Below are 21851 nucleotides of genomic sequence, written 5' to 3'. Positions count from 1 at the left end.
GTCCACATGCGCTTCCTCTCCTGTTTTCTTTTGTTCTTTTGTTTTTTGCTTTTGTTTTTGTTGTGTTTTGTGATACTGGGGATTAAAACTAAGGCCTCATATATGCTAGGCAAGCACTTTACCATCAAGTCACACTTCCAGCCCCCAACTTCCTATTTTAAAGTCAGCTGTCAAGAGAAATTGATGCACAAATTGATTAAGGAACAGAGTTATCTGGGCTGATCAGAGTTACAACTTGGGAAAACAGATTTAAGCAGACTTGAATGTGTGTCTTTAAAATTTCAAAGAAATTTTAATGGCAAACATCACATGTTGGGGGGGGTAAATTATTGTCAATTGTCACGAATTTGAATTGGTGCAGGCAGGGTAGCAAAGTTGTAAGAAATGGTTTGGGTAACTTTAAAAGTATATATAAGGGCTGGAGTTGTAGCTCAGTGGTGGAGTTCTTGCCTAGTATGTGTGGGGGTACTGGGTTCCTTCCTCAGTACCACATAAATAAAATAAAGGTATTGTGTGCACCTACAACTAAAAAAAATTTTTTTTAAAAGTATATGTAAGGCAATCAGAAAGGGAGAGTGGAATGAACTATTACAAAAATACTTGGGAAAGGAAGGGAGTTAGCAGAAGACCCTGGTGGTTATCTCTACTATTGGAGTGTTTCACTTTTATGTAACTTGTCTGGATATGTAATCTACTGGATGTAGCAAGTTTTGGCCTGGAGGGGCTTCAGTATATTCTGGGGAAAAGGTGTATATCTACGCAGGACCAAAAGTTCTCTGACGGAAATATGACTGAAGGCTTGTTACTCATATCCTCTCTGGTCTAAAATTTTGGAGGGACTTAATTCGCTTTGTCGTGACTTTCATTTCTTCCACAAACTTTAGTTCCAGCTGCAATCTTAATTCCCCTTTGCTATGTAATAGAATAAATACAAAGATTTCAGAGAGTAGGATGTGAACATCTTGATGGGTAGAGGCGGGGACATTATTCAGCCTTCCACATTTGCTCAAGATCACACAACTAGTAAATGTCAGAAATGAGTGCTGTCATTTGGGATGTCCACTTAAACTGGAGGCAGAATCGTGTTACTGGGGAACACTTTCCCTTTGTTAGCTTACTCCAGAGCAACGTGGAACAACCGCTTTAAAATGTGCTCTTCACAGGACTAGCTACTCCGAAAATTGCGCCTCCCGCCAGACCCAGGCAGTTTCTTTGACCAGCAACCAAAGAGACGCAATGCCCCGCCCCGCCACGCCCCTCCCGGCGGAAGCGCGCCGGTCGCCTGGACCGAGGAACCGACTCGGGTCGCCTGGGAGGCGGGTGAGAAAGGGGTCCTGGCCTTGGGGGGCTGCCTCTGGTAAGAAGAGCGCCGCTGGGCATCTGGGCTGGGGGCTGCGGAGCGGACGGCGCTCACGCGGGCGAGGGCTAATGGGCGCCCCAGCTCCGCCCCTCGGCCCGCAAGCCCGCCTCTCACGCCAGCCCGCAAACCTGCAGTAGCGCGTCCCGGCCAGCGCAGGTGCGGCGCAGGTGGAGAGCAGGTGCCGGGGCCGGGACCTGGGCGGGGGTTGGGTTTTCAAGCAGAAAGGATTTATCGTGGGTGAACCGGGTGGCTAGTCTTCTAGGTGAGGTTACGGCGCGCGCACCGGCTGAACTTATCCAGTTTATACCGAGATCCCACCTGTGGGTATTTGCAAGTCACTTTTAACTAGCTCTTTGAAAAATGTAACTGTTGTAGGCATGAGAAGGAAACCATCTACTTTTGCCACATTCAGAGTATATTCAGGCCTGTCTTATGGGTGTTAGTACTGTTAGGGGCAAATGTGACTTTCAGCTAAGAAAAGTCTGACTGTACTTGTTTATCAGTTATTCTACATTGCAAAGAATTAAACCCCTGAAGAAACAAAAACCTTGTTAAATACCAGAAACCAGTTAGAATAGGGGTAAAGTATTTTTTCCTTTCATGTGCCTAAATATACTCAAAAACCTAACTGTTCTTGTTAAGAATTGTTTTTGAAGGCAATGCATCTAATTTGATTATATGGAAAAATTATTTCTAGGATTCTCTGTATGGTGAAACAGGAGTACAAACTGGAAGTTTTACATGTTAATATATTACAAGTTTTGGTTTGTGGTTTTCGTTTTACCTTTCACGCTCTCTGTTCCTTAGAATTTTTGTTGTTGTTGTTGTGTGTGTTGCTACTGGGAATTGAGCTCTTGGGTACTGTACAGCTGAACTACATTCTCATCCCTTTTTGTTTTTTATTTTCAGACAGAGTCTTGCTAATTTGCCAAGGTTAGCCTTGAACTTGCAATCCTTCTACCTCAGCCCCCAAAGTGGCAGGGATTACAGGCATGGGCCACCTCATGTGCTACCACTCAGCTGTGGTGTGGTTTAGAAAATAAAACACAAGTTCAGTTTTTGAAAAAAAATAAAGTAAATTTATTCTCGTGTCTCCTGCCATAATGAAAAAAAAAGTACATCACCTCCTTAAGTGTGTTGCCTCTCTAAGGTCACCAGCTCACTCTCCCATCCATGTCTCTGTGGTTCAAACCCAGGGCTCCCGACATGCTAGGCAAATGCTCTACATCCTAGATGTAGCTACACCCCAGCCCTCCCCAAGTTTTGAATAATAATAGTTGTCATTTAGGACTCTCTATGAACCAGCAAAGTGTATTAAAAATCCTACTAACTGCGTCTAGAAGGAAACATTGAAGTCAGACTCCCAACTATGTATTTACCATCTCTTTTGAGCCCTAGGCACCTTCCAGCTAAACATGTTTTGCCCCACCCCTGCCACATTCTCACCCCCCAGAGAAATTAAACAAAAGACCATACACACAACCTTAGTACCTTAACTTTCTCAGGGAATGGTAGCACCATTCATCCAGTGTATATCAGAAACCTGGGAGCCATCCTTGCCTCTCACTGTGTGGGAATCCTAGGAGGGCTCTACAGAGTTAAGGAGTCCTTTACTCCAACCTTTCATGTCCATGACTTCACTGCAGAAAAGAATTTAAGGACAAGTCAGATCGTAGAATAAGAAGGGAGAAATTTTACTAGAAAGCAAAGAGCACACACTCAAGAAAAGAGTTGCAGGTAGATCTCAAGTCCTGTCTATAGTTTGGGGTTCTAATATTTACAGAATCACTAAAGGCCTGGGATGGAGGTGGAGTTGCCTGGGTTACAGAATTTTCCACCAGTTTTCCTCATACTTGTGCAATGCTCTTGCATGTTTTAATTCTGCTTAGTTCCATCAGAAACCCTGTGGTTATCTTGCAATGTTTTTACTTTTTCAGCATCCAGTCAACGGGCTGCAGGCAAGGATGCATGCATGCATGCTAGGCTCTTTTCAAGTTGTTTGTTTTGCATTCCAACAATTCATGGGTGTTTCCCTTTTGAGAACTAGTGTTCTCTGTGTCCCTGAATTCCTATCTCACCATCTCCCTATTTGTTCCCCATAATCCATCACCAAAGAGTGTGTCAGTTATTCTTTTTCTTCCATTGTCCCCTTTGCCACCACCCTGCTGCATTTCATCATCATTTCCCTGCCTTTTATATTGTAGAGATTTCTAACTGGTCCCTATCTCTGATCTGGCCCTACTGCACTTCCACCCTCTGGTCCAGTCACTCAGCAACTTGAATGAGTGATTTTTCTAATATGCAGATATGATGATTTTATTGTTCTCTTGGTTAAGGCTCCTCAGAGATAGCTCATTAATTACCTTGAGGATAAAATCCAGCAACCTGAATTATGGCTTACTATAGTCTTTCAATAAATCCCTGTTTACCTTGTCAGTCCCTTAAACTCTCCTTTCAACTCCTTGAACTGAACACAATCTCTTTTACCCTTAAATATTCCATTCCCTCTGCCTTGATCATTCTCTTATCTTTGCATAGCCCACTTCAAATCATCTTTCAGGCCTCAGCTTAAATAAACTTTTCCTAACTCCCCTGGATATTTCTACTCCAGTCCAGCTAGATCTTTCTGTAAGATTCACCCCTTTGCATTTGCTGAGGCTTGTGGTTACCTCTGTATAGGGTGTCTATGATAGCAGGGACCAAGAGATATTTGTTGAGAATTTATGGAGGATTGTAATTCTTAACTCGCAGAGTATCTGTTGAATAGTGTAGAAAAATTTTTTTTCTCTTTCTTCTTAGGGGCCATGCAAATTAGACTGACAAAGACACATCAAGAAGAGAAAAGTACAAATGCATAAATGTAAAACATAAAATGTTAGACCTAGGCACTCATTACCATTAACAAAGATCAATAAGTTATGGAGAAGTAATCAGACAAAGGAAGAGGGGATCTAGGGAAATTGTCCTAGAAGTGTAAATTTGTGGGGGAAGCTAAGGGAAGATAAGGCTTATTTAGTAAGGTTTGTTATGCAGAGTTGAAATGGCAGTTTCTCAGGAGGCTGAAGCAGAAGGATCACAAGTTAGAATTCATCCTGGGCAATTTAGCAAGACTCTCAACAACTCGGTGAGACCCTATCTTAAAATAAAAAAAGGACTAGGAATGTAGCTCTGTGGTAGAGTGCCTCTGGGTTCAATTCCCAGTTATCCCTCCAAAAAATGTATATATATTTTGCCATTAAGATGTTTGCCATTAAGGAAATAAGGTTTCCTAAGGTTACTGCTAAAGAAAGTAACTTGCATATAATTTACATAAGAGAATAAGCTATTAAGGTTTAACATGGAATTTCTACTTCCTGTAAAATACGTTATCAGTTTATTCATTAGCTTTAAAGGGCTTGATATATGTATTATATATGTATACATATGTCTATGTATACATTACATAGGAAATATATTATTTATATTTATACAAAAATGGGAAGGAAAAAGAGCAAATTGCTTTCAGTTCAAAACAGTCCTATGCCAAAATAGGATATTTTTGGGTCCCACGCTCTGATCCCCTTCAAAAGGAAGACTTTACCCTTGGCCTGTCACAGTAATTAGAGCAATTTTGAGTGAATTCAGTAAATTCTCAACTGTTTCTGTTTTTGAGTACAGTTTGGGAGAGCCTGAGTGGAGCCCAGCTGCGGTTGCCCAGCATGGATGACTACGCCGTCCTGAGAGTGATTGGGGAGGGCTCCTTCGGCAGAGCTCTTTTGGTTCAGCAGGAAAGCAGCAATCAGATGTTTGCCATGAAGGAAATAAGGCTTCCCAAGGTTACTGCTAAAGAAAATAACTCACGTTGAAAGTGAACATGCAGTTTATATAAGCTATTAATGTTTAACATGGATGGAATCTCTCCTTTCTGGAAAATATATAATCAGTTTATTCATTAGCTTTATAAGGGTTTGATGTATTTTCTGTAGTTCTTAGGCTAGTATAATTAACAAAGAGTGGAAAATAGTCAGTGTGTACCATTTGTTTAATCTCAGTAAGTTAGTTGGTGATAATTTCCAATTTCATATACCTAGCAGGGTAGGAAATCTTTGCCCAAAGCAACTCAGGTGCAATACTAATGAAAAAGGACATAAAAATACACTGAAGAACAAAGACTTAAAATGCAAACCTTCCATTATCAGGGAACCTATTCTATGCATCAGTTTATAGGTCTTGTTTTTCTGTAGACTACTTATTACTATGTGTCGTAGTTGTCCTGAGAAGTAATCCATGTCAGAAAGGTTTCTTAATAATATTTTGATCGTTTTTCTAAAGATACCTTTTAAGGTCTGGAGTTGTAATTCAGCAATAGAACACTTGCCAAGCAAGCCCAAGGCCCTGGGTTCAGTGCCCAGCACCGCAAAATAAAACAAAACATTTTAACAGAGTTCTTCAAATGTTAGCTATTTTTTTCCATGGTATTCTGGGTTTCTAACTTGGATAGGGATCATAATCATCTGAAAGGTTTACTAAAACAGATTACAGTGCTTCACCACAAAATTTCTGATTCAGTAAGCCTGGGTCAGCCTGTGAATTTGCATTTTTAACATGTTCCCATTTGGTAGAAACCCGGAATGGCAATTTCTTTTTTTACCCCCTTTGTTGTGGTACTAGGGATGGAACCCAGAGCCTCACATTTGATAGGCAAGTTCTCTACCACTGAGCTACAGTCCCAGCCTCTTTGGCAGTTTCTTCATTATAAATTGTTCAGGATTTCATCCTTGTGGCCTAAGTTATGGATAAATAGCCTTAGAAACTTATTTTGTATATCAGCTTTGTCTGTCCTTGATGTATCCTGCCTGATTCCCTGGAACCTTATTTTGTATATCAACTTTGTCCATCCTGCCTATCCCCTGCCAGCTAGATTCAGCTGCAGTTCCACCAGAGAGGCAAAGGATGGAAAAAGAAAAAGTGAACTTTATGCAGTTTGATCAAACTAGAGAGAAGCAGCTGTTTTGCTCCTCATACAGAAGAAGTTAAAATTTAGAGAAACAAAAGCCAGATGGTAAACTGATGTAGATTTAATTAACTAACAGGGGGTGTCAAATGGGACAAAGGACAGAAAATACACATATGCAGATTTTGTTAGCCTACAGGCCTGGGGAGGGGCAGTCTACACTCTCAGCCTCCTAGGTGCCTTGCAGGGTGGGAGGTTACAACCTTTCAGCTTCCATGGTCAGCATTGAATACATTGATCTTAATTTCAGAAGTGGCCCCTGAACTCATTCTGTTTCAGAAGTACACCAGCAAACTCTTTTTTTATGAGCTGGGGACTGTTAAAGTGATGCTGACAGTCAAAATATAAGGTCTCCTGGTTTCCTTATAAGAAGGACTTTTGACTGACTCTCCAAGTCAGGTGGTGCTTAGGCAGATTTTAAAATTAGTTTACATTCTGTATGTATAAGGAATGAAAGTGAAAATGTGTAATGAAAAAAGAATATTATACAATGAAGGGTGAGCCAAGCATGCAAAATAACCAGTTGAAAATCACCATATATTTTCTTTTGGAGCTCATTAAATTTGAGTAAAAGTGCAGTTTTACAAAATTGCACATAGTTTGAAGTATCATGTAAACTATGCCAAATGTTAGTGTAAAGCTGTTTTAAAATTTAGGATTAAATTTATGTTTATTTAAAATATTTTCCTAGTCACTCTCTGATACACAGAATTCTAGGAAAGAGGCTGTTCTGTTAGCCAAAATGAAACACCCCAATATTGTCGCCTTTAAAGAATCCTTTGAGGGTAAGTATGAATTCCTCCAAATATGTTCATTTCTAAATTTGTTCTGTAGCCATTATGGCTTTCCTAAGGAGTCTTTTATATTTATTTTAGCTGAAGGACATTTATATATTGTGATGGAATATTGCGATGAAGGAGATCTAATGCAAAAGATTAAACAGCAAAGAGGGAAGTTATTTCCTGAAGATATGGTAAGATATTGAATTATATAGTTACCCTCAAAGTTTGGAAGCCACTTTTCTCATAAACTCACAAGCCTTGCCTCAGCCCACAGCCTAGTTCCCCTTTGGATGACCATTGGTCAACAAGTGGAGGCACCTCTGCCCACTGGCAGGGATTATACCCCACCTGAAAGCCACCACTCCTAGAGAGGCAGCTTCCTTGTGGAGCACCGCATTATCAACTTCCTCCAAGACTTCAGCCTACTGAAGGCTAAGAGGGGATATATAGAAATCTTCAGGGACATTATAAGTCAATAGAGGAAATCTGCAATATCTCAGCGGTCCACTGATACCCGAACAATATGAGAAAACAAGGGAAGAAAATGCCGCAAACAAATCTAGATGTTACATCAATAAAACCCAATGACAGCATGGCAGAAGAAATGACAGAAAAGGAGTTCAGAATGTACATAATTAAAATGATCAGGGAAGCAAACGATGAGATGAAAGAGCAAATGCACGCACTGAATGATGAGATGAAAGAGCAAATGCAGGCATTGAATGATCGCACCAATCGACAATTAAAAGAGCAAATACAGGAAGCAAAAGATCATTTCAATAAAGAGTTAGAGATATTGAAAAAAAAACCAAACAGAAATCCTTGACATGAAGGAAACAATAAACCAAATTAAGAACTCCATAGAAAGCATATTCAGTAGGATAGAACACCTGGAAGACAGAACCTCAGACATTGAAGACAAAATATTTAACCTTGAAAACAAAGTTGAACAAACAGAGAAGATGGTAAGAAATCATGAACAGAATCTACAAGAACTATGGGATATCATGAAAAGGCCAAATTTAAGAATTATTGGGATTGAGGAAGACTTAGAGAAACAAACCAAAGGAATGAACAATCTATTCAATGAAATAATATCAGAAAATTTCCCAAATCTGAAGAATGAAATGGAAAATCAAGTTCAAGAGGCTTATAGGACTCCAAATACACAAAATTACAACAGACCCACACCAAGGCACATTATAATGAAAATACCTAACATTCAAAATAAAGACAAAATTTTAAAGGCTGTGAGGGAAAAGAACCAAATTACATTCAGGGGGAAACCAATACGGATGTCAGCAGATTTTTCAATCCAGACCCTAAAAGCTAGAAGGGCCTGGAACAACATTTTTCAAGCCCTGAAAGAAAATGGATGGCAACCAAGAATCTTATACCCAGCAAAACTTACCTTCAAATTTGACGATGAAATAAAGTCCTTCCATGATAAACAAAAGCTAAAAGAATTTACAAAAAGAAAGCCAGCATTGCAGAACATTCTCAGCAAAATATTCCATGAGGAAGAGATGAAAAACAAAGAAGCAAATCAGCAAAGGGAGGAATTATCCTAAAGGAATTGTCAAATAAAGGAGGAAACAAGTTGTGTCAAATAAATAAATAAAATTTAAAAAATGAACCAAATGACCGGGAAACCAAATCATATCTCAATAATAACCCTGAATGTTAATGGCCTGAATTCATCAATCAAAAGACATAGACTGACAGATTGGATTAAAAAGAAAGATCCAACAATATGTTGCCTGCAAGAAACTCACATAGAAAAAGATGCCCATAGACTAAAGGTGAAAGGATGGGGAAAAACATACCATGCACATGGACTCAGCAAAAAAGCTGGAGTATCCATCCTCATTTCAGATAATGTGGACTTCAAGCCAAAGTTAGTCAGAAGGGATAAAGAAGGTCATTTCATACTGCTTAAGGGAAGCATAAATCAGCAAGATATAACAATCATAAACATCTATGCCCCAAACAGTGGCTCATCTATGTATGTCAAACAAATCCTTCTCAATTTCAGAAACCAAATAGACCATAACACAGTAATACTCTGTGATTTTAACACACCTCTCTCACCACTGGACAGATCTTCCAAACAAAAATTGAACAAAGAAACCATAGATCTCAATAACACAGTGAATTAATTTAGACTTAACGGACATTTATAGAATATACCATCCAACCAAGAGTGAACACACTTTCTTCTCAGCAGCACATGGATCCTTCTCTAAAATAGACCATATATTATGCCACAAAGCTAATGTTAGCAAATACAATAAGATAGAGACACTACCTTGTATTCTATCAGATCATAATGGATTGAAGTTAGAAATAAATGAAAGAGTAAAAAACAAACTATTCCAACTTCTGGAGATTAAACAATGTGCTATTATATGATGAATGGATAACAGAAGATATTAGGAAGGAAATTAAAAAATTCTTAGAGGTAAATGAGAACAAAGAAACATCATATCAAAATCTCTGGGACACTATGAAAGTAGTACTTAGAGGGAAATTTATTTCATGGAGTGCATTTAATAAAAGAAGTAAAACTCAACAAATAAATGACCTAACACTACAGCTGAAAGCCCTAGAAAAAGAACAGACCAGCACCAAAAGTAGTAGAAGACAGGAAATAGTTAAACTCAGAGCTGAAATCAATGAAATTGAAACAAAAGAAACAATACAAAAATTGACAAAATAAATAGTTGGTTCTTCGAAAAAATAAACAAAATTGATAAACCTTTAGCCACACTAACAAAGAGAAGACGAGAGAAAACCCAAATCACTAAAATTCGGAATGAACAAGGAAATATCACAACAGACAAGATTGAAATACAAAACATAATTGAAAGCTATTTTGAAAATCTATACTCCAACAAAATAGAAAATTTCGAAGACATCAACAGGTTTCTAGAGACATATGAATTGCCTAAACTGAACGAGAGGGACATACACAATTTAAATAGACCAATTTCAAGTGCTGACATAAAAGAGGTCATCAAAAGCCTACCAACAAAGAAAAGTCCGGGACCAGATGGGTTCTCAGCCGAGTTCTACAAAACCTTTAAAGAAGAGCTCATTCCAATACTTCTCAAAGTATTCCATAAAATAGAAGAGGAGGGAACCCTCCCAAACTCATTCTATGAAGCCAATATCACACTGATACCTAAACCAGACAGAGACTCATCAAGGAAAGAAAATTTCAGACCAATATCCTTAATGAACATCGACGCAAAAATTCTCAACAAAATTTTAGCAAATCGCATACAAAAACATATTAAAAAGATAGTGCACCATGATCAAGTGTCATCCCAGGGATGCAAGGTTGGTTCAACATCAGGAAATCAATAAATGTCATTCACCATATCAATAGACTCGAAGTCAAGAATCACATGATTATTTCAATAGATGCAGAAAAAGCATTTGATAAAATACAACACCCCTTCATGCTCAAAACACTAGAAAAAATAGGGATAGTGGGAACATTCCTTAACATTGTAAAGGCCATTTATGTTAAGCCCATGGCTAATATCATTCTAAATGGTGAAAAACTGAAAGCATTCCCCCTAAAAACTGGAACAAGGCAGGGATGCCCTCTTTCACCACTTCTGTTCAACATTGTTCTTGAGACTCTAGCCAGAGCAATTAGACAAACCAAAGAAATTAAAGGGATACGAATTGGAAAAGAAGAACTCAAACTATTCCTGTTTGCTGATGACATGATTATATATTTAGAGGAACCTGGAAATTCCTCCAGAAAACTCTTAGAACTCATAAGTGAATTCAGTAAAGTAGCAGGGTACAAGATCAATGCTTATAAATCCAACGCATTTTTATACATATATGATGAATCTTCAGAAAGAGGAATTAGGAAAACTACCCCATTCACAATAGCCTCGAAAAAAATAAAATACTTGGGAATCAATCTCACAAAAGAGGTGAAAGACCTCTACAATGAGAACTACAGAACACTAAAGAAAGAAATTAAAGAACACCTTAGAAGATGGAAAGATCTTCCATGTTCTTGGATAGGAAGAATTAATATTGTCAAAATGGCCATACTACCGAAAGTGCTATACAAATTCAATGCAATTCCAATTAAAATCCCAATGACGTACCTTACAGAAATAGAGCAAGCAATTATGAAATTCATCTGGAAGAATAAGAAACCCAGAATAGCTAAAGCAATCCTTAGCAGGAAGAGTGAAACAGGGGGTATTGCAATACCAGATCTTCAACTCTACTACAAAGCAGTAGTAACAAAAACGGCATGGTATTGGTACCAAAATAGAAAGGTAGATCAATGGTACAGAATAGAGGACACGGACACAAACCCAAATAAATACAATTTTCTCATACTAGACAAAGGTGCCAAAAATATACAATGGAGAAAAGATACCCTCTTCAACAAATGGTGCTGGGAGAATTGGAAATCCACATGCAACAGAATGAAACTAAACTCATATCTCTCACCATGCACGAAACTAAACTCAAAAGGGATTAAGGACCTCGGAATCAGACCAGAGACCCTGCATCTTATAGAAGAAAAAGTAGGTCCAGATCTTCAACATGTCAGCTTAGGACCAGACTTTCTTAACAGGACTCCCATAGCACAAGAAATAAAAGCAAGAATCAATAACTGGGATAGATTCAAACTAAAAAGCTTTCTCTCAGCAAAGGAAACTATCAGCAATGCGAAGAAAGAGCCTACAGAGTGGGAGAAAATCTTTGCCAATCATACTTCAGATAGAGCACTAATCTCCAGAATCTATAAAGAACTCAAAAAACTCTACACCAAGATAACAAACAATCCAATCGACAAATGGGCTAAGGAAATTAATAGACACTTCACAGAAGAAGATCTACAAGCAATCAACAAACATATGGAAAAATGTTCAACATCTCTAGTAATAAGAGGAATGCAAATCAAAACCACCCTAAGATTCCATCTTACCCCAATTAGAATGGTGATTATCACGAATACGAGCAACAACAGGTGTTGGTGAGGATGTGGAGAGAAAGGTACACTCATACATTGCTGGTGGGGCTGCAAATTAGTGCAGCCACTCTGGAAAGCAGTGTGGAGATTCCTCAGAAAACTTGGAATGGAACCACCATTTGACCCAGCTATCCCACTCCTTGGGCTATACCCAAAGGACTTAATATCAGCATACTACAGAGATACAGCCACATCAATGTTCATAGCTGCTCCATTCACAATAGCCAGACTGTGGAACCAACCTAGATGTCCTTCAATTGATGAATGGATAAAGAAACTGTGGTATATATATATATATATACAATGGAATATTACTCAGCCATTAAGAATGATAAAATTATGGCATTTGCAGGCAAATGGATGAAATTGGAGAATATCATGCTAAGTGAGATAAGCCAATCTCAAAAAGCCAAAAGACGAATGATATCGCTAATAAGTGGATGATGACACATAATGGGGGGAGGGAAGGGTTAGTGTTAGGGTTAGAGTTAGGGTTAGGGAGGGGGGCAAGTATGGAGGAAGAAAGTACTGTGTAGAGGGTAAAGAGGGGTGGGAGGGGTGGGGGGAAGGGAAAAAATAACAGAATGAATCAAACAACATTATGTTAGGGTTAGAGTTAGGGTTAAGGAGGGGGGCAAGAATGGAGGAAGGAAGGACTGTATAGAGGGAAAATAGGGGTGGGAGGGGTGGGGGGAAGGGAAAAATAACAGAATGAATCAAACAACATTACAGTATGTAAATTTATGATTACACAAATGGTATGCCTTTACGCCATGTACAAACAGAAACAACATGTATTCCATTTGTTTACAATATAAATAAATAAATAAAAGAAAAAAAGAGAAAAAAAAAAGACCTAGAATAAACCCTCATTTTTATGCTTAGATCCCAAGAAATATGGACAGCTATGTAGAAACATGATTGGACAAAAGGGTATAATCAAATTGATGGTAATAAATGCTTTTATCTGGTTGAATATGAGAAAAATATGATAGAAGTTTCGTTAAAGTAGCTATTTGAATCATATGTTAGGTGACAGAACATGGAAATCTCAGCTTTTCTGAATTTCTCTAGGTAATACTGAAACTTAGTTGACCCAGGTAATTTGTGTGTGTGTGTGTGTGTGTGTGTGTGTGTGTGTGTGGTGCTGGGGATTGAACCCAGGGCCTTGTGCTTACGAGGCAAGCACTCTACCAACTGAGCTATCTCCCCAGCCCGACCCAGGTAATTTTCATGAGTTCTGTATTCACATGTTAAACTCTGATCAAGTAAGGCCTAGACATAATTCTGTGGAATTTTGGGTTAACATGACCCAGTTATTGCATTTTTGCTGAGGTTGCATACTTTTTTCTTACAGATACTTAATTGGTTTACACAAATGTGCCTTGGGGTAAACCATATTCACAAGAAACGTGTGCTACACAGAGATATCAAGTCCAAGGTGAGTGGAATACATTTCTAGATAGATCTGAAAACAAACAAAAACCTATTTCATTATCTTTTTTTTCTGTTATTTATTTCCTTTTGGGACATTTATATTTAGTTTAGAAATACTTGCTTTATTTGTTTGCTTATATTTAATTTTTTAATTAAAAAATTTCCCAAGCTGTCTGGGCACTGTGGCACATGCCTATAATCTGGCTTGAAGGCTGAGGCAGGGGGATCACAAGTTCAAAGCCAATCTCAGCAAAAGTGAGATACTAAGCAACTCAGCGAGATCCTGTCTCTAAATAAAATACGAAATAGGGCTGGGGATGTGATTCAATGGTCGCATGCCCCTGAGTTCAAATCCCATTATCTCCCCCCCAAATGTTCCCCCAGCTTTATTAGGGTAAAATTGACAAATAAATTATATATATTTATAGTATACAACATAATGTTTTGATATGTATATACATTGTGAAGTGATTAATTAACACATCCATAACCTATTTGCTTTTTTGTGGTTAGAACATTTAAGATCTACTCTTGGGGTTGAGGGGTATAGACTAAAGTCACCATGCTATATGCAGATCCTAAATGAAACTTTGTATCCTTTGACCTAAATTTATACTAATAAAAAAGTGTTACCTATGAAAAAGTCACTGAAATCTCTTTTGTGGCATATGTTAATATATTTCCTTTAGTGCTAGTTTGCTAAGTCTGTATGTTCTCAGATGGAACATGGTCTAGGTGCTGTTGGGCATGCCTGTAATTCCAGTTATTCTGGATGCCGAGGCAGGAGAATCCCAAGTTCCTAGCCAGCCAGAGCAACTTGGCCTGACCCTGACTCAAAATAAAAAATAAAAAGGACTGGAGATGTAGCGCAGTGGTTAAACACCCTAAGTCAATCACCTGTGCCCTAACCCCTTCTCCCCCACACACCTTGAACTCCTGGGCCTGCCACTGAAGTAGAGTTCCCAACTCGGGTTCCCAATCAGTTGATCAGCTTTGCTGATACAACCTGAAACTTCCATATTAGATTTCAAAGCAGACATCCGGAATCCCCTGTCAGGGGAATGTGTAGCTATCAAGAAGGATTCTGCTGTAGTCCACTTGGGGGACTTAGGAAGACTTAGCTGTCAGCATTTCTACCCTTAATCTCTATCAGCGGCAGGCTTTGAAAGGTAGCTACTCTGAAGACCTCTGCTCTATGTTTGAATAATGGGAGACATGATCTAAGTTCTTTTTCAATGCAGAACGTCTTCCTCACCCAAAATGGAAAAGTAAAATTGGGAGATTTTGGATCTGCACGTCTTCTCTCCAAGTAGGTCTCTATTGTATTATAGCAACAATGATCAAAACATCAGTTTTCAGGAATGCTCTTTAATCGTTCTTTGCCTGTTTATGGTTTTAGTCCCATGGCATTTGCTTGTACATATGTGGGAACACCTTATTATGTGCCTCCAGAAATTTGGGAAAACCTGCCTTATAACAATAAAAGGTAAGTGGTGTACTTAAGTAGGGGAAGGGTGAACATTTGGTCACAAGTCTGGTATCCTACAAATGATGCTAGAGTCTGGTGCCACTCAAAAGCAGATGTATGGAGTATATTGGTTTTTTCAAAATAAAAAAAAATTTAGTAGTAGAACCTTTGTATAGTATGTGTGAGGCCTCTGTTGGATCCCCAGCACCACAGGAAAAAGATAAGTAGAATTCACTGAATTGGGAATAAAATAGCTCTAAAGGGACTTATTGGGACAATCAGGAAAATTTGAGCATGGGCTAAATGTTAGCTAACATTATTAAGTTTAAATTGCTTGGATGTGAAAATAATGCTGTGTATTTGAGAGAGAGGTGTGTCCTTTCTTTTCAAAGATACAGACATGCTTAGGGGTCTGATATTTAAGTGTTTGATATCTATGACCTTTTTTTCAAGAGATTCAAATAAATAGAGGAAAGGAATGCTGGACACAAACAGCAATTGTTAATGATTAGGGAACCTAGGTTAGAGCATGTGGACATTTGCAACTTTTCTGTAGATTTGCAATTTACAAAAAAATAAAAAAATAAAAAGTTGACAGAAACTGGTGGTAAGAAAATTAGTTAAAATTAAAAGAGTATTATTGAGGTATTGGGGGTTTAACTCAGTGGCAGAGCACTTGCCTAGCACACACAAGGACCTGAGTGTGATCTTTGGCTTGAAAAATTTAAAAAAAGTATTATTGAGAAAAAGTCTTGGATGACAACTAGGTGGTGAGAGAGGTGGAGGAAACCGAAGATGCTCAGTGTGAGGAAGCAGGGTATAGGGCCAGCTGCAGAACTCCTCTGATTCTCACGAGCTGCTTTGTGGAAGAGTGAGTAGTCTTGTCCTCTTTGTTCTGGAACATAGACTTAGGTCTGTTGGGGAAAAGAGTGCCTGGCAGACACATTTTCATTGCTTTTTTTTTCTTTTAAGAATGTTAGGGCTGGGGATATAGCTCAGTTGGTAGAGTACTTGCCTTGCAAGCACAAGGCCCTGGGTTCAATCCCCAGCACCGCAAAAAAAAAAAAAAAAAAAAAAAAAGTTTTTTATATATATATATATAAATTTTATATATATTTATAAAATACATCTATATAGTTGTGAATGGACACAGTATTTTTTTTTTAAATGTATTTATTTTTATGTGGTGCTGAGGGTTAAACCCAATGCCTCACATGTGCAAGGCAAGTGCTCTACCACTGAGCCACAACCCCAGCCCACATTTTTGGTCTTTCATAAAGAACTCAGTCCTTTAGTGCTAACAGGCATAGACTGCAGTGAGGAAGAGAGCTGCCCATCAGAAGCCCTCACAGGCTGGCGCTGTGTACAGAGCCGTCTGATGGAAACTGCCCTGGAAGTCTTCAGAGTCTTTCTAAGTGTGATTATTTAGTTCACAGATACTCTCTCTTGCTCCTGAATTCCCAAATGCTGATTAAGTGGTATCATATCACTTTGATTTAGAGGGGTGGGCTTGAAGAGCAGAGAGCTTTATTGTGAGCATTACTCTTAGAAATTATCTAAGCATTAGAACAAAATGCTCTTTTGTTTTAATACTTACTTATTAAAAGTAGGATAATTTTAATTTTTTGTTATTAGAAAATATATATATTTTCATATAACTCATAACCCACTTGTTATATTGTTTCTTTATGCTTCCAGTGACATCTGGTCCTTGGGATGCATTCTGTATGAACTCTGTACCCTTCAGCATCCAGTAAGTATGGTGTGCAAAACAAATGGCAGCTTGCTGTCATATCTAACTAATCCTAAGGAATGTACCAAATCCCATCTAGCAGTTTGCTTCCCTAGGGTGAATTCATTATGGAAAGTTTCATGTTGCCATTGTTATCATCTTTGCCTTCTCGAGCCCCTTTATATATATACTGATAAAGTGTCAGTGTTTAGTTTCTGTGGTTCTGTATGCAGTTTTTCTTTCCTTCTCTTCCTTCTTCCTCTTTTCCTTCTCCCTCCTCCTCCCCCTCCTCCTCTTCCTCTTCTTTTTCTCCACCCCACCCCCAAAGAGGGGTGTTACCACTAAGGAGGAAGAAGAGGAACCCAGAGATGCTTTACCATTGAGATACATCCCTAGCCCATATTTTTTTTTGAAACAGGGTCTTAAGGTTGCTGAGATTGACATGAAACGTGTGATCCTCCTGCCTCAGCTTCCTGAGACACTGGGATTAGAAGCACACACATGGTGCCCAGCTTCTTTCCTTCTTTTTGCTATTTTTTTAAAACATATATAAAATTTTCAGTTTTAACCATTTTAAGCATACAATTCAGTGTCATTAATTATAGTCACAATATAGTACAGTTATCACTATTTGCAAAACTTCCATCACACCAAAAAGAAACTCTGACATTTTAAATCATACTCCCATTCCTCCCTCGGCTCGTACTAACTTCTACTTTCTATCTCCATGAATTTGCATGTTCTAGATATTTCACATAAGAGGAATTGTATAATATTTTCCTTTCATGTCTGATTTATTCCCCTTAGCATAATGTTCTCAAGGATCTTCCATGTTGTAGCATGTGGGAGAATTCCATTCCTTTTTATGGGTAAATAATATTCCATTATGTGTAGATGTCTTGTTTTGTTTATCTTCTCTTCTGTTGATGGACATACAGGTTCTTTATACATGTTGGCTATTATGAATAATTCTAGAATGAACATGGGTAAACAGTTATCTGTTAGAATCCAAAATTCCGGATTCCATTTTTTGAAGTATATACTAAAGAGTGGAATTACAGGTCATATGAGAGTTTTAAGTTCAGCTTTTTAAGGAACCCACAAGCTGTTTTCCAGCGTTATAGTACCATTTTTATACTCATCTTTTTATAGTTAGGGTTCTCCTGTTGTATGTACTTCCTAACTAAAATTCAGGAATAGACTTTACCCTAATATGTATTTTTTTCTAGATATTTTAAGTAGTAATTTAACAAAAAGAGAAGTTAAATAACTTGTCCTGCTTGTTCAGCAACTGTTTATTGCATGCAACAATAATCATGGAGCTGATCCCTATTGGGTCTTAACTTTACATAGAAACAAACTGTTCTTGGGGCATAGATTGAAATTTATATCTACCAAGCCTTTTTACAGATGTGCTTGAGAGCACATAGAGCTCGAGAGAGTGAATGGCTGAAAACAGCCCTTCAGCACCCCAAGAGGAGAATAACTCAAACTGAAGACATGCACTGTTACTGAGAGGCCCTCTTTCTTGAGTACAAATGACTTCCAAAGCTGGTTGCACAGTTTGAACAACTTGAGGAACCCTTAATGATGCTGTTGCCCGTCCAGATTAATTGAATTAAAATCTCTAAACATATCTTGGGCAAAAAATATTTGTTTTTGTTTGTTTCTTTTTTACAGTCCTGGGGATTGAACCCAGGGCCTCACACATGCTACACAAGCAGTCTGCTAAACTATATCCTTAGACTTTTTATCACGTCCTTATTTGTATTTTTTTAATTTTTAAGGTAAAACACTTTGAAGGCAGAATGGCAACATGTTTTTTCATAAGCTACAAAGATTGATATCTAATGTTAACTCCAAAATATTTATTATAGTGAAATAGTGAACTTTGAAAACCTTTTTTTTGGTGCTGGGGATTGAACCAGGGCCTTGGGCACACTTGGTGAACACTGTACCACCCCCTGCCTCTGGAAACTTTTCAGATGTTATTCCAGTATGTCATTTCATATCCCACTCTGCTGCCTGTCACACTTCAATAGCTGCTTTAATGACTTGACTGGTAAGAAGAATTTTGGAGTGGAAAAGGACGATTCTGGACATGTTTGAAGTGCTTGTTACTGTGGAGCAAGCCATGGGAAGGGATAGGGCAAGTAATATTATACTTTGTATAAACCTGTTAGTATCATCTGACTTTTTAAAAAGCCATATGTCTGTATCACTTTGATTTTCAAATATAGTACAAATGTGTAAGTGCAAAAACTTACAGATTATTATAATAAAATACCCAAAATAAACACTGATGGGAAACCTTTCTCTAGAAGGGGAGGTTTTTTACTTTTCATGTTTACCTTTCTTCTAAACCACCATCATATTGTAGAATTGTATCTTAAGACCCACTTTAGACAGAAAAAAAAAAAATGACCCGACAGCAGGTCCATTTATAAAATTAAAATAATTTATATGAATATGAATTCTATTCATCTGGAATGGAATTTTCCATTTTCTTGAAAGTTTCCATTTTCTTCCCTGTATCTACTTTTAAAGTTCAGTTTTTACTTTTCAGTTTCAGGCAAACAGTTGGAAAAGTCTTATCCTCAAAATATGTCAAGGGTCTGTCCGCCCCCTGCCATCTCATTATTCCTATGAGCTTCAATACCTTGTCAAGCAGATGTTTAAAAGGAATCCCTCTCAGCGCCCTTCAGCTACTACTCTGCTCTCCAGAAGCAGTTTAGCTCGGCTAGTCCAGAAGTGCTTACCCCCTGAGGTAGGATGCCATTTGTTTGAATGCACAGTTTTCAAGTCGATGGTAAAATGATTTATCTTTTGAACAATTACTTACCTGTAAAAAATTCAAAAAATTCAAAAGTATATTAAAAAAATAAAAGATTTTCTTTCCCTCTTCTTCTCCCTCCCAGAATGCTATACTCAAAGAATAATCACAGTTACAGTTTACTTATCCTTCCAGATGTTTTTCTAGACTCATATAAATATCTGTATTTGTCTCTATGTCTTAATTATATGTACTTTCATTTTTTAAAGTTAATTTTATATTTCTTGGTACTGGGGAATCAAATCTAGGACCCTGGGCATGCTTAGCACATGCTCTACCACTGATCTTTGCACTCAACCACTACTATATGTACTCTTACGTGGCATTTTTATTTTTGACTTTTACATATTCTGTGCTAAAGCACGTGGATGATTAAAAAACAGTAACAGGTTGGGCACAGTGACACACACACTTAATCCTAGCTATTCAGGAGGTTAAGACAGGAGGATCTCAAATTTGAGGCCATACTCTGCAACTCAGTGAAAGCCTGTCTTAAAATAAAATTTATAAAGGACTGGGACTGTAGCTCAGATGTAGAATGCTCCTGAGTTCAATCCCCAGTACCAAAAGAAAAGAAAAAAAAAAAAAGAAGAAGAAGAAGAAAAGAAAATGACGTGATAGCAGTGTCTAAAGAAAAGTATTTTTCACATCTTTAAATTCTCAACTTTAAATTTCAGATCATTACAGAATATGGAGAACAAATATTAGATGAAACCAAAATTTGTAAACAGAATACACCAAGAAAAAATGGTAAGGATTTTGGAAAAGTTATTGTTAAGCACTCTTAAAAATATAGTAAAAAGGGAAAGGGAAAAGAAATATGTAATTTTCAAGTTATTAGAAATAATTACCAAAAATGTTCCTCAAAATTTACTTTTTGCTACTTCAGACATGATCCGCTACTGGATCTTATACTGTCCTTTAGTTTTCCAGAGATCAAAAAAAAGTCTACTTGAAATAGTTTAGTGATGGAAAGATTACTGTCTGTTTCATTATTAGTATCTTATTTACCCTGGCTTATTTACCCTAGTGTGGAAGGCTGTGGGTTAGGTAGAAGGCCTCTCTGGGCTGGCCAAGAATCCATGAAAATATGATGCTAATCTTATAGGAAAATGTGTCCTCAAGTTTCTAAACGATCATCATGTAAGGGAACTTTTCAAAAGTAGAGTCCTTTGTGCTGTGAATTATGACTTTGGGTGGTAGCGATGTCAGTGTAGGTTCATCAGTTGTAACAAACATATCATGTGATGTGGGATGGTGGTCGTGGGGGAGGTGATGCCTGGGTGGGAACGAGAGCTACATATACTTTCCACTCACTTTTGCTGTGAACTTAAAACTGCTCTAAAAAAATGTACCAATTAAAAAATAAATAAAAATCAGAGCCTTTTCAAAAATTAGGAACCATCCACATAGTGACTGCATAAAATATTCATACATCTACAATCTATTCTGAGCAAGTATCCGATAAAATTTATCATCCCTTTGGAACTTGTCATCTCCAAATTTTTTCAAAACAATTTTTTTTCCTTTTCATTTATCATCAATGACTTCCTTCTGAAGAAGTTCAACAGAGATAATAGATATGAATAGATAATAGAATAGAATAAGAGAGAAGAGTTAAGAACTGTAGATCACTACCTGATGGGACCTGTTGCAAACCCTCTTGCCCCACATGGGCCTTTTTATCAGGTTTTTGTTGTTGCTATTGTTCTGTTGTTATTTTTTCCTTTTTTTTTTTTTTTTTTTTTTTTTTTTGGGTGCTGGGGATCGAACCCAGGACCTTGTGCTTGTAAGGAAGGCACTCTACCGACTGAGCTATCTCCCCAGCCCCTGTTGTTATTTTTTAACCAGGGATTGAACCCTGGTGCTTAACCACTAAGCCACAACCTCAGGCCTTTTTATTTTTTATTTTGAGACACCATCTAAGTTGCTGAGGCTGACTTTGAACTCGAGATCCTCCTGCCTCAGCCTTTTTTTAAAATTGAATCCAGAGCTTTCAGCATGCTAGGCAAGTGCTCTATCACTGAGCTATAGCCCCAGCACCAAAAACAGTTTTGTTTTCTGAAAGTTAACTTTTAAATGTTTTGGAAGGATGTTATGAGGATATAGAGGAAAATCCAATTCAGTGTCTCATACTACACAGTCATAACGTAGATCATTTTTGTATTCCTAAATTGTGTAGAGCTTTCTCCTCCCACCAGCAAACAGTCAACTCTGCAGCAGACACCA

At 37.9% G+C, this 21851-nt stretch overlaps 1 protein-coding gene across 4 annotated transcripts in view; it reads left to right on the top strand.

The window, feature by feature from the left end:
* Nucleotides 1-1262: 1262 nt before the first annotated feature.
* Nucleotides 1263-21851, top strand: part of NEK3 (NIMA related kinase 3) — a 32190-nt gene continuing 11601 nt past the window's right edge. Inside the window, exons 1-10 of one of the 4 annotated variants that reach the window (XM_079136175.1) lie at nucleotides 1263-1320; nucleotides 5018-5175; nucleotides 7045-7138; nucleotides 7229-7326; nucleotides 13510-13593; nucleotides 14831-14898; nucleotides 14989-15075; nucleotides 16756-16810; nucleotides 19356-19556; nucleotides 20300-20372. In XM_079136175.1, the coding sequence (XP_078992301.1) occupies nucleotides 5059-5175; nucleotides 7045-7138; nucleotides 7229-7326; nucleotides 13510-13593; nucleotides 14831-14898; nucleotides 14989-15075; nucleotides 16756-16810; nucleotides 19356-19556; nucleotides 20300-20372 (877 nt within the window). In that variant the 5' untranslated portion in view covers nucleotides 1263-1320; nucleotides 5018-5058. The other 3 variants (XM_079136176.1, XM_079136177.1, XM_079136178.1) reach the window with 3 other exon arrangements.

This window comes from Sciurus vulgaris, assembly GCF_902686455.1.
Source record: "Sciurus vulgaris genome assembly, chromosome: 4".
Taxonomy (NCBI): domain Eukaryota; kingdom Metazoa; phylum Chordata; class Mammalia; order Rodentia; family Sciuridae; genus Sciurus; species Sciurus vulgaris.
This window is presented reverse-complemented; position numbering and strand designations above follow the sequence as displayed.